This window comes from Epinephelus moara, chromosome 8 (assembly GCF_006386435.1).
Source record: "Epinephelus moara isolate mb chromosome 8, YSFRI_EMoa_1.0, whole genome shotgun sequence".
Classification (NCBI taxonomy): domain Eukaryota; kingdom Metazoa; phylum Chordata; class Actinopteri; order Perciformes; family Serranidae; genus Epinephelus; species Epinephelus moara.
The window spans coordinates 31678347-31691665 of record NC_065513.1 but is presented as its reverse complement, the minus strand read 5'-3'; the positions used below and the strand labels follow the sequence as shown (position 1 = coordinate 31691665).

At 39.2% G+C, this 13319-nt stretch overlaps 3 protein-coding genes across 3 annotated transcripts in view; 1 reads left to right on the top strand and 2 right to left on the bottom strand.

The window, feature by feature from the left end:
• The first annotated feature begins 1993 nt into the window (after nt 1-1993).
• On the top strand, nt 1994-7122 carry LOC126394900 (protease-associated domain-containing protein 1-like). The gene is made up of 5 exons (XM_050052044.1): nt 1994-2237; nt 2496-2596; nt 2688-2797; nt 6066-6233; nt 6330-7122. The coding sequence occupies exons 1-5, from the start codon at nt 2162-2164 to the stop codon at nt 6448-6450; spliced, it is 576 nt and encodes a 191-aa protein (XP_049908001.1). The 5' UTR covers nt 1994-2161; the 3' UTR covers nt 6451-7122.
• A 1352-nt stretch (nt 7123-8474) lies between these two features.
• LOC126394690 (G-protein coupled receptor 183-like) lies at nt 8475-9899 on the bottom strand. Its single transcript, XM_050051680.1, has 2 exons — nt 8707-9899; nt 8475-8591 (listed from the first exon to the last, which is right to left on the bottom strand). Exons 1-2 carry the CDS (start codon nt 9588-9590, stop codon nt 8543-8545), a joined length of 933 nt encoding a protein of 310 aa, XP_049907637.1. The 5' UTR covers nt 9591-9899; the 3' UTR covers nt 8475-8542.
• A 3012-nt stretch (nt 9900-12911) lies between these two features.
• Nucleotides 12912-13319, bottom strand: part of LOC126394249 (uncharacterized) — a 9574-nt gene continuing 9166 nt past the window's right edge. Inside the window, exon 2 of the mRNA XM_050050956.1 lies at nt 12912-13245. Coding sequence (XP_049906913.1) covers nt 12912-13245 — 334 coding nt within the window. The remainder of the gene's footprint in view (nt 13246-13319) is intronic.

The window sequence follows — 13319 nt, the reverse complement described above, 5'->3', positions numbered from 1 at the left end:
TAAGACAAACTCTAGTTTTTATTGTATCAATTAATCAACTCACCACGGATCCAGAGCTGCAGAACAATCCTTCAGCTCCAGACAAAAGCCACCCGAAGGCGATTATCCTCGAGTCATATCATCAGTGTTGGGGAGTAACTAGTTACATGTAACCAGTTACAATAGTTAAATCGCAAAATAAATGGAATTGTAACAAGTTACAGTTACTGACAAAAATATGTAATTACAGTTTCTAATCAAAATGTTGGTGACATTTGACTTTATTATTTTCAGTAAAAAGTGCATATATACAGTATAACATTCATTCTGTTGCTTTGCATCCTTTTGCAGTGCAGGAATGCCTTCTTATGATGTAGCCTATTTCTGGACATTTGTCAGCTTTATTTGCCCAGTTTAAAACATTTGTAAGAAAAGTAATCAAATGTAAAAAGTTACGTCATTTTGATGTACAGTAATTAAATAGTTACATTACTTATTCTATTTACTTATTACATTTCAAAAGTAACCTTCCCAACACTGTAGCTATACTACAGGACATATCATTTCTTTGAGGGTAAATAAATACATAATAAGATAATAATGTAATTGTTGACTATGTTTGTATTTTATATCATTAATCTGAATCTGGAAAGTAACTAGTAACTAAAATTAGCAAATTAATGTAGTGGAGTAAAAAGCAGACAATATTTATGCTACCTCTGAAATGTGGTGTAGAGTACAAAGCACTGGCAAAAACCCCCTGAAATATTCAAGTAGGCAAGTACACTCACCAGTCGCTTTATTAGGTACACCTGTTCAACTGCTCATTAATGCAAATAGCTAATCAGCCAGTCATGTGGCCACAGCTCAGTGTATTTAGGCATGTAGACATGGTCAAGACTGCTGAAGTTCAATCAGAATGGGGAAGAAAGGTGATTTAAGTGACTTTGAATGTGACATGGTTGTTGGTGCCAGACGGGCTGGTCTGGGTATTTGAGAAACTGCTGATCTACTGGGATTTTCAGACACAACCGTCTCTAGGGTTTACAGAAGATGGTCCCAAAAAGAGAAAATATCCAGTGTTGATGTCAGAGGTCAGAGGAGAATGGCCAGACTGGTTCCAACAACCAACAACATGTCCAACCTTGAAGCAGATGGACTACAGCAGCAGAAGACCACACCAGGTGCCACTCCTGTCAGCTAAAAACAGGAAACTGAGGCTACAGTTCACACAGGCTCACCAAAACTGGACAATAGAAGATTGGAAAAACGTTGCCTGGTCTGATGAGTCTGGATTTCTACTGCAACATTCAGATCGTAGGGTCAGAATTTAAACAACATGAAAGCATGGATCCATCCTGCCTTGTATCAACGGTTCAGGCTGCTGCTGGTGGTGTAATGGTGTGGAGGATATCTTCTTGGCACACTTTGGGCCCCTTAGTACCAACTGAGCATGGTTTAAACACCACAGCCTACCTGAGTATTGTTGCTGACTGTGTCCATCCCTTTAGGACCACAGTGTACCCATCTTCTGATGGCTACTTCCAGCAGGATAATGCACCATGTCACAAAACTCAAATCATCTCAAACTGGTTTCTTGAACATGACAATGAGTTCACTGTACTCCAATGGCCTCCACAGTCACCAGATCTCAGTCCAATAGAGCACCTTTGGGATGTGGTGGAACGGCAGATTCACATCATGGATGTGCAGCCGACAAATCTACAGCAACTGTGTGATGCTATCATGTCAATATGGACCAAAATCTCTGAGGAATGTTTCCAGCACCCTGTTGAATCTATGACACCAAGAATTAAGGCAGTTCGGAAGCCAAAAGGGGGTCCAGCTCTGTGCCAGCAAGGTGTACCTAATAAAGTGGCCGGTGAGTGTATATCAGAATTGTTCTTCACAGCTGGAGAGTTATAATATTTGCAGAAACTGGGCAGATGGGGCCCAACAGCTCATTTGTGCCCCGCGGCCTCCTAGCAGGTTAATCCGGCTGTGCACGTTGCGCATGCGCAAGAAAGAAGCGCGGAAGTGGCTGTGAACCTGCTGCTCTGCTCTGTTGTCTGCTGACTGTACAACGGATGGCACACACATGGACTAAATACCGCTCTGAAATATAAAGCCACACCGAAGTCTCGTCTTTGTATCGTCAGGGAGCTCCATAAATGTCTCCAACATGGCAGAGGTTGTTCGGACGACAGGTTTAATGTTATATCTCTGGAGTGTTTTCATGCAGTTCAGTCGCGTGTCAGGTGAGTTAAGGGGCGGAGGCTATTTTAAATGCTGGTACACAGCTAATTTAGCTATCGGGTCGGTGTTACAATTAGCTGAAGGGTTTCAGGAGCTAAAGCGTTTTGCTGCAGCCTCCAGGATTCGTCACTTGTGAAATCAAATGTGGAGGCGTACTGTGGTATATTTACTTCCCATATTCCCATCCTGCTGTGGTTTACTAACACTGACCTCATGCTGATGAGTATGCAGTTATTTATTGCGTGTGTATTTTGCTCTAGGTCTTGGGATCAATGAGCTGCTTTATTTCCGGGTCATCAGCCCAGAGGAGATAGGGTACATCTTTAGTGCAGCACCTGCTAAAGATTTTGGAGGAGATTTTGTGAGTACTCTGTCCTCCTCTGATCTTAATTTGTTGGCCTCATGTCCACTCACCGTCTAATTACAGCCCTCTCCTCTCCTTTGGTCCCCAGACGTCATCTTATGATGAGATTTTCCTCGTGCCAGCAGACCCAGCAGATGGCTGCTCAGACCTGGAAGACAGGGAAATCATCCATGGACAAGTAGTCCTGGTGGAGAGAGGGTACAGTAAAACTTCAGTTGATAGCTCGGGCTATAATTTGCTTAAATCACTGAAATCTGGGACAGGTGTCTGATTCCTTTCACACAAAACTGACGTTCAGCGAAGATGGGAGATACATTAAACTTGTTTATTTGAACCAGTATGAATATTACTTGTTTAAAAATTAGACTTTAGATAACATATTAGTTATGAATCATTCATTTGATCTAGCTAGGATTACAGCACCCTGCATACCGACACAACACCACTTTGTCCTGTTAAAACAATGCTCACAATTTGGATTTATTTTTAAGGAAAAACCGTCTTGATTCATTTGATCTGAGGACCCTTACAGACTAGAGGAATATGAATAACGTACAGGGTAATCAACGAGTGGACACATAATTTGACAGGCTATATTCATCCAAAGAACTTCTATAAAAAAAAGATTTACTGCTTGGCAACCAGAGCAGGCGTCTAAGAGGCATTTATTTGCCACAATGTGTAGCCACACCGGGCAAGTGAAAGGGACTGGGTGTTTGATTGGGACTCGGCTTTTAAATGAGGTTTTACGGTACGTTTACACATGCCTCAGCACATATAGCTTTACTTTTATAAACCATAGAGGATGTGAACACAAACCACTGGTAGGAAACTGAAACTTAAAGCCTGGATGGAGTCATTTCATACTGAAGGGGAAAGGAAGGAGACAAACTGAAAAAGCACCAAGAAATAAAGACTTGAGAAGCAGGACAGTAAGGCAACTGTTGTAAGCTTCAGTGTGGTACTCTCCCGGCCTTAAGAATACTGTTTGAGCTGCTTTGTTGTAGGTGCATGCCGTGTGTTACCTCTGGAATTTAAAAAAAAAAATCCTAAAACGAAAAATTCTCACTATTTTAACCTTTGTATGTCATTACAAAGGTTATTTAATGGTGCCCATTCATTCCACTAGCATAAGATAAGATAAGCTTTTATTGATCACCAGAGGGAAAGTTCAGGTGTTGCTGCTGCACAAAGACAGAAATAGATACAGATAAATGGAGAAGTAAAAGAGGTGTGTACAACTACAATAGATAAGAAGTAAAAATAGGAACCTTACAAGAGCAACTAAAGACAGTTATGAGGAAAAGAAACGTAATGTGGTTAATAGCAGTGAGTCAGCAAGTTTAGAATACATGGAAACAACGCATACCATAGTAATAGTAATAAACCAGATCAATCAAAGTTGCTCCCCTGGCACATAGACCGACAAAAACACCTTTCACTTTTCCACATTTTTAGACCCGTATTATGTGCACATACAGTAAGAGTCTGTCTCTGGCCTCACCAACCAACTGCCTGCTCTCACAACTGGCACAAAAATAAAGTGTTGATATGGTTGTGCACAAGGCTGGACGTTTGTATTTATTATATTGATATCGTGATACAAGACGAGATATGGTCTTAGATTTTGGATATTGTAATAAGTTATGTGTTGTCATTTCCTGCTTTTAAAGGCAGCATTACAGTAAAGAGACGTAATTTGGTGAACTTAACAAACTGTTCGAGCTGTTCTATTGTTAGCTTTTACCCACTTAATCATTATATCCACATTACTGATGATTATTCATCAGTAATCTCAATGTGTTAATATTGTGTGAAAGCACCAATAGTCAAACCTACAATATTGTTGCAATTTCAATAGAGGCGTATTTGGTACAAAATACTGTGATACTCAATATTCTCCTTATCGCCCAGCCCCAGTTGTGCATAATATTTTAAATTCACTTCGGACTTTTGGCTAAAATTGTGCCTTTTTTCAGTAAAGCATTCTTAGTACATTTGCTTTGTTGTTTCTTTGGTAATGGTTGTATATGGGAAATAGTTCTTCTGGGCCAAAGGGCATTGCATTTCCTGCAACTTTGACTGGGGTTATAAGAGCAAAATGTAGCAGGGGAAACCCCCAGCCCTTTTCCTGGGAGCTAGGTTCTTATCTGAAGAGCAACAGGCCTCATTGAAATAAACATGTTGACATTTAAAGGTCAATACAGTATGTCAAGACCTGGCTGCACAACCTCTTTCCCAAACTGAGGTATACATGGTAAACATGAGATACTGGCTCTGACTTCCAGCCCTCTTAAACCTAAACATCACTCTTTCAGTTGTAAATATACTTAAACAAAACTGCAGGCATAACAGCAGTACAATGATATTCAGGTTGTTCAAGAAAGACCAAAATTCCAACAAATGTGCCCTGTTGAATAGTGCAAAAACAAACCTACGGTATTCTTGCTTAATTTTGAGTCACCTGTAGAGACTTAAAGTTACAGACCCGGGGCAAAAAACACCTTAAGTTAAGATTTTCCTTGTTGACGTTTCCTCATAATAAAATCAGTTGCACAAAACACCCTTAAGTCCTCTCCTTAAAGTCTCCTTAAAATGTTCACTTAAGTATTTATGGTTTTCTCCTTGTCTTGGTCGTATACTTAAGGAATCCCTAGACTGTTGTGCAAAAGAACATAGCAACCAAAGCAAGATAAAAAATAAAAAACTTACCTCTGACTCTGTCTTAACTGCAGCATGACCGAGTTTGTGGTGATAAATGAAAAAAAAAAAAAAAAAACACACCCTGAGAAGAGTGTTCTGCTACCAGGAGAACTCAGTGGATATGACTTTGATTTGACACTGTAGATTTGACTGAATTAATTTTCGTTGCAATTTCTTCCTACAACTGTTTTTAGTATGTGCTTTCTGTGATTGTGTTCCTCCAGAAGTAAAATCCTTTCCTCCTCTGTCCAATTTGTTTTTCTTGTCTTCTTTTCTTCTGCCATTTTTTCCACTATCTAATTATAAGCCAAATTTGTGGGACAAGAACAGGCATCACAAGCGTGACTCCAAGCAAATAAACAATCTCCTTGCAAACTTTTGCCGCTGTAAAATCAAGTTCAACGCAGTAATTGAGTTATTGTTTTTCCTTAACTAAGGAAACCTTTTTGGGGATTCTGTGCAACTATGTTAGTCCCTCAGCTAAGGAGAAATCAAGCCTTAACTATCATGACCAATGGAAGTTTGGTCTTGTGTATATGTTTAGAAAAAGTTTAACCAGTGCTCAGTATCAGATGTCATACACAGGATTTGTGTGTGAAGAAATTAGCTGGTGAAATGATGGCACTGCTACTTGTAAGTTATGGGGAAGCTTTTATTTTTACTGCAAACTGTCTGCAAATCAAACTGCCTTGAAGTAACAACAGATGATTTCCACATTTTAAAATAGTGTCTCACACTTTCTCTGTTTTTGTGTGCCCTCCAGAGGTTGCTCCTTTGTACAGAAGGCCCGACATGTAGAGGAAGCAGGAGGCAAAGCTGTTCTGATCGCTGATAATGCAGTGGACAATGACAGTCAGTACCTTGATATGATCACCGATGGAAGCACAGCTAAACCAAGCATACCTGCTCTGTTCCTGCTGGGCCGCGATGGGTAAGACATGCAAACACACAAACAACCACTCAGTCTTACATTAATATAATACATATCAGAACATAAACAAATGTTCTTCTTTTCCTTGTATTCTAGGATGATGATCAGGCGATCTCTTCAGAGACAAGCGCTGCCGTGGGCTGTCATTTCCATTCCTGTCAATGTTTCCTCTTTGGCCTCATTCCCACTAAAGCAGCCGCCATGGACACTGTGGTAGAAATGACGCACACCCACAACTTCACACACTTCCTCACTCAATAAACACCCTGTCATCAGTGCATATCATGTCAGCTTTGAATAAACTCGCAGCCTCACAGGGAAATTCTTCAGTGGTATTTAAACAAATTCACAAGCTCTAGTGAACCGGTAAATTTAACATACATACACATGATTATATCACGCTCAAACACATGACACATGGAGGGAACCTTTAAACAGTGTCTGAATGGACTCTTTGTAACTGCTGAAACAGGTGATGACAGACAAACTCAACAAGAAACATACATGTTTTCTCTCAGTGCTCGGTTGAAGTTGACTGAATTAGCAGATGGTTTTGAAGATAAGCAATCTGTTTATCAGTTGAGTCGTCTCCAGGAACTTCTGTACAGATTGTTTGTCAGTGTTGAAAATGAAAAACTGGATACATGTTTATACAACACATGCAGACTGATAGACCATTTTTTTGCCTTGTTAAGCAGCATAAGTTGTTGTGTAGGACAGTACGGAGGGAAAAACAGGCCAGGACACTATTTATTAAACTTCACTACAATACAGCGCACCAAGAATGTCATCTCACTGTAATAATGTTAATGAATTCCTACTTATCTGCATGACCAAAATGAACATTGTTTCTCCTACGGTTAATAAATATAAAATGACTTTTGTTGCATTTCAGACCAGCAGTTATTGCCTTTCTGAGGTACGACCATACACACATTTTTCTGTCTGCTTGTGCCTGAAGCTTAATCACTCAGACAACACCTTATAAGCAGTAAAATGTGTTGCACTCATTGACTTTGCATTCATATCCACTGTCATTTTCAATATCTGTGATCCACAAAAATGTATTCAGAGCAGCTTATTTGAACAGGATTGATGCAGTATGGTGTTTGGGAAAAAGTGGAGACAAAGTAAAGATAATAAAAATACTAGGTATGACAGGTATGTGAAAACAACAATACAAATTATGAATATGTTGCAATGCTGTGAAAGAGTCTAGTCTGCCAAAAATAAAGACGCAATTATATTGTGGTATGTTGTATAGTTTTATTGATAACAACATGTTTAATATAATTCTCGCTAATTTAATCTGTAATAATGAAGCACAGCAATGAAAACCTTTCAAACAATAAATATCTGTAAAGCTCATTAAATATTAGATTTCTGTTTTTAGTTTCTCAGCGTTGCCGCTCATGCTTATGTCTGGAACGTAATGTGATATAAACATTTGAGTATAAAGTCAAATGTAAGTAAATTACCTACTCTACTAAGGTATCACAAATGAGGCTCTTGTAGCTTTGAAAATGCTTTTACCACATCCCCATACAAAGCTTTACTCTGCTGTTGTAACCTTTTGAAGCAAGTCACGTTTTCTACCCAAATGACATCCAAGTCTTTACCATATATTTCCATTATTTTATATTTTAGGTTGTTTGCTTTCATGTGAATGCACAAATATCAGTTCTCTATGCTGTTTATAGAATTTGATTCAGCTACTAAAGTGAGCCCAATTAGATTCTTACAATATACAGTAGGTCTGTGCAGATAGTTAACACATATTTGACCTATTGTATTAACTTACTGGACTTATACAATATTGCACTCGCATTTTATTGGACTGTTTCTTACTTGCAGTAGTACTCTAATATCTGTGACTGTCATGGCCCATTAACAACTCTCACTGCACCTCCAGTCCGTCATGAAGGGATGGCCTGGCTGGTGTCCCTTTGATTTTTCCATAATGAGATTTCTGATCATTTTCATGTGAGTTTTTCCTTCATAGATTTGGTCAGGGGCTGGTGCTTGAATAAAGAGTTTAGAATGGCTATTTAAATCACTTATTTTCTTTATTTAATATGTGAGAGTGTTTTAATCTGAGAGATTTAGCACTTTCTTCACTTGTTAAAAAAAAAGAAGAAGAAATAGGCCAGTGTTTATTTATTTTTTATTCATGTATAGAATTAAAGTAGACACTTGTATCAGAGACCGTGGGGTCTGTACATTTGTCTTTTACTCAGCATAGAGATAGTAGAAGTAATTCAAAATTGTATTACCTCTAATGTAAAAGCCATTACGTCCATCAGTTCTTGTTATTTCCATGACTGTTTGGCATCTGCCTTCCCATGACAGGAGCCAACTCTGGAGAAAAGGATTATAGATTATTTAAATGACCAATCTCTGCATCAAAAATCACAGTATGTATAGATCAATAGTTTGAACATAATGAACTTTGCATGCAGTGTTTCCTCCTCACCTCGCCTTGCACCTTGGACACACTCTGCCCCACACTGTCCTCACCATGGCCTCCCTCAGAGCCGGACTCCCCCAGATATACACAGACGGTGTGCACACTGCGTTTAAACGAGCCATGATGGCGAAAAGATTGGTGGCCTCGTTCCTAAACGTCAGCCCTCCTCCCACCACAAACCTGATGATAATATTCACAAAAGAGGGGCACCACAACACCAGGAAGCTTATGACGACAAAGATGATGATTCTCAGTGATTCCTTCTTGCTCTCTCTCTCGGCGCTGGGAGGATCTCTCTCAAGCTGGACTCTGGCGATTACATACAGTTTGATGGTCATGACCACTTTGGTGAGCACGATCAGCTGTAAGAGGACTATGCTGAGTGCGTACATTTGCATCGCTTTGGAAACTGGCAACAGATTCCTGGCGAGCAGGTGAGCAGCGTTGTAAACCCAGCAGTAGATGTTGATGCCTATCACGAACTGCCTCGTTATAAAGCGGCTGTAGATGAAAGGGTGGCACACAGCAAAATATCTGTCCAACTGAGCGAACAGAAACGTCAATATATTGATCCCTAGAAGTGATGGTAAAACATTAAAAGTCCCGTTTCTAGACGGATATCCCTCCTGAACATCAAACAGACCCAGATAAAAGACTGAAAACCCAACCAGCGTGTCACAAATACTGGTGTTCAGCATGAAGATGAACCTGTTTTGGAGGCGCAGAGCTCTGGTGGACAGTATGGCAATGACCACAGGTCCGGCTACCAGAGAAGTAGTTGTTGCAAACAAAAGCTGGAAAATAAAGATGAAATAATCCTCAGGACTGTCGAAGTCCACCGAGAGAGGCACTCCTCCTGTCATAGAGTCTGAGATGTTGGAGGGGAGCATTGTTTACCAGATGGTTTAAAGTGCAGCCGTCATTTTATACAGGAGCTGTACCGTGGAGTCACCAGCCCTGATCCCTTGAGATGCTGCATGATCTAATGTCGTTTGTCCCCTTTAACACCAGCCTCGTGCAGAAGTAATGCAGAGTATTTAGTTTATGCATCATTTCTCCATATGTTTATTTCATTTTGCTCACATTTACTCAGCTCTTATTATGATGTCATTTAACAATATGCACCCTTTGTTAATTGCTGTTACACATTCAGAGCTGTTGGAAAATAAATCCAGCTTGACTGAACCTGATAAAGACAATGTTTTATACATATCTCCAGTGCCATATATCACTATATAAATTGTTTATGCTCATATGCGAAAGCTTTGTGGTCTCTTTACGCACGATAGGTTCTCCCAGGTTTTGCAAAACTGTAAAACTAAATGATTTTTAAAAATCAGACTTCATTAAAAACAGTAACATAAGCAAACCAATCGGCGCTTTTGTCTTTTTACTTTTAGTATGTACTGCAGCTTTCCTTAAAAGGTACTGTTGCATGCAGTATGCACACAACTGGGACATACTATTTTCTTATAACATTACGCCCTGAACTTTGACCCTCTTGCTTTTATTTTCGTTACCTTTGCGTTAAAATTAACTACCATTTTGTTTGCGATGTATGTAGTTAAACCTTAAAGTTATAACTGCACAGATTGTAGATTCTAACATATTATATTTACCACAGTGAAATCACATCTGCCTTTCTCTGTCGTTGTCATTCTTGTAGTTATGTCCTATTGCTGTTTGTGGTATTTATGGTTGTTTTGTTCACTTAAACAATCAGCATTCAATTACAATGTGACTGATCATCTGTTACTTAAATGTGCTGCTCATTGCGACTTCTGACAGATGTCAGTCAGCCGTCATCTGTTTGCAGCTCAGTGTGATGTAGCCTCCACTGTGCAGCGGTTTGTGGGTCAGAATATCCAGAAAAGCATGCTGGCTTGCGTACTGCAAAATGCGACCGGATGTAGTAGAACATCTTGGTAATTTTGGCATACTGCATTTGACATACTACGTATTGGGACATACTAAATCTCTTTCTGGCATGGTAGTGTGGGTATTGCAACGCACAGATTGTTAAAGTATGAAAAAGTACAACACAGTATGTGTTCATCTGCTTTGCAAACTCCAGACCGGTGCTCAAAGGAGCTGATGCAAAGCTGGTCACACAGTATTAAACATCGTCATCATTTGTGTTTGTGCGACGTAAATCTATTTTGATCAAATATTGCTTTGAGCCTTAACTCTCAGGCAAGACACGTTTGATTTAAATGAATGTGTCTGTTATTAGTCGGGTATTAGACATAACTTCAGCACCAGGAGCTGTCCATTATGACCTCGTGTCAATCGGCCCAGCATCTGGAACAGCACGAGCCANCGATGAAGTCTTCCAGGTCATCACGCCAAGCTTATCGATCCTTTGGGAAGAAACATTGTTCATTAATTGTGATTATTATTATAGTATTAGCAGCATTATGTACATTAAATGTGACGTGAAATCCTCGAGCGTAGACATTTAGAGAGCCTGAACTGGAAGACAGACGTGTAAAAACTGTAGTAAGATAAGGAAACGTATAGAAACGTATAGTCAGTTGCCATTAAATCAGAAAGTTAAATCAAGTTCTTACATTGCATCAGAATAAAAATTGTTTAAGGTGTTTGAATTTATGTTGTCGTGATTTCATCTTCGAAGGAAAAAATATCGTCTATAATAAAACTTTTACAGGGTTGAGCTGATATAATGAGCCTACGTTACGGCAGGCTTATAGACTTAATAACAGGAAAAACACAGGTGTGATGATAATAATAGTCATTTTACTGACGTGTCCGTTTTACAAAGCTCCTCCTAGAAATGATATTTATATAGCATCAAATGGTTATACATTGTAGTGAAAATCCTAATGTTTGCCAAACTGGAGTACTGTATGTTAATATGCAACGTTTTTTGGAGCCATGGAAGTGCAACATTTATTTTACGCACACAAACCACACTTTAACACAGTATGTGTTCATCTGCTTTGCAAACTCCAGACCGGTGCTCAAAGGAGCTGATGCAAAGCTGGTCACACAGTATTAAACATCGTCATCATTTGTGTTTGTGCGACGTAAATCTATTTTGATCAAATATTGCTTTGAGCCTTAACTCTCAGGCAAGACACGTTTGATTTAAATGAATGTGTCTGTTATTAGTCGGGTATTAGACATAACTTCAGCACCAGGAGCTGTCCATTATGACCTCGTGTCAATCGGCCCAGCATCTGGAACAGCACGAGCCACAGTATTGTCGTCGTCACATGAAAGATATTGGTTGGGTTGTTATTTGGTAAAGAGGTCGGTTTCATAGGGATTTACGCGGGCTCTCTGTATCGGTGTAATATCCACAGTGAATTCATGAACAGTGCTTAAACGTTGTGATGTAGAAGAAAACTTTTCATTTGGAGGCCAAAAAAAAAACTTTGACTCTCAGACTCAGATCAGTATAAAAACTAAAAGTGACACAGTTGGCTTGTTTTAAGTGTTTTGCATTTGAATTTTATTATCTTGGTAATATGTGTATGGCAATAAGGTATCTTACGCTCTTTAACAATATAGATTTAAGAATAAAGTCCAGCCTCAAATATATTTATGTTACAGCGTGGTTCTACTTCTTGCAAATGTTCCTTATACTCTCATAAATCCACAACACAGCATGTGACCCGGACCAGTAAATGCTTAACTTAATTAATTTAATAATAAAATGAAAATAAAAATATAATAAAAACCAATCACGCCAGTTAAACATCATCTTCAACTGAGAAACAAAATAAAATTTTAATTAGTGCTTTTAGTTGAGAAAATGTGTTTTGATAATGCAAAATGAGCAGAATAGCAAGGTTGGACATTTACTCCCAGTCCTGTCATTTTCAATATACAATGAATTGTTTCATTAACTGAGCAGATAATAAAAATAATTCAAAAGAAGCCAAGTCAGAACATATGGCATTATATATAAAAAGTATTAATACGTATTTAAATAATAATGATCATGATCGTAAAATTATTATTTTATTTTTAAACTACATATAAATAAATAAATAATAAAATAATTTTCCCAGTCCTCTTTAGTAATTTTCACACATTCCCTCATCTCCTAAAGTTGCAGACATGGTCCTCGGTGAGCACATTTTCACAGTCAGTGAATCAGAGGCCTTCCTTTGTCATCACACCTCATAGTGCAGGAGCCAACTCTGCTGCTCATTGTTTGTCGTTGAGAGAAAAGAATGGCATTTTCATCGCAGTGAAGAGACATGTATCCTCTTGCTTTTCTTGCACCTTGGACACACTCTGCCCCACACTGTCCTCACCATGGCCTCCCTCAGAGCCGGACTCCCCCACAGGTACACTGCAGGTGTGCACACTGCGTTGAAACGAGCCAAGATGGCGAAAAGATTGGTGGCCTCGTTCCTAAACGTTATCCCTTGTCCAAACGCAAGTCTGAGGACAAGATTAACGAAAGAGGGGCACCACAACACCAGGAAGCTTATGACAACAAAGATGATGATTCTCAGCGATTCCTTCTTGCTCTCTCTCTCGGCGCTGGGAGGATCTCTCTCAAGCTGGACCCTGGCGATTACATACAGTTTGATGGTCATGACCACTTTGGTGAACACAATGATTTGTAAGCCGATAATAGTGTA

Coding starts and splice junctions, on each gene's coding strand:
- LOC126394900 (XM_050052044.1), top strand. CDS start 2,162: ATGGCAGAGGTTGTTCGGACGACAGGTTTAATGTTATATCTCTGGAGT. Junction 2,238..2,495: donor GCAGTTCAGTCGCGTGTCAG/GTGAGTTAAGGG, acceptor ATTTTGCTCTAG/GTCTTGGGATCAATGAGCTG. Junction 2,798..6,065: donor GTAGTCCTGGTGGAGAGAGG/GTACAGTAAAAC, acceptor TGTGCCCTCCAG/AGGTTGCTCCTTTGTACAGA.
- LOC126394690 (XM_050051680.1), bottom strand. CDS start 9,590: ATGCTCCCCTCCAACATCTCAGACTCTATGACAGGAGGAGTGCCTCTC. Junction 8,592..8,706: donor TGTCCAAGGTGCAAGGCGAG/GTGAGGAGGAAA, acceptor CCTTTTCTCCAG/AGTTGGCTCCTGTCATGGGA.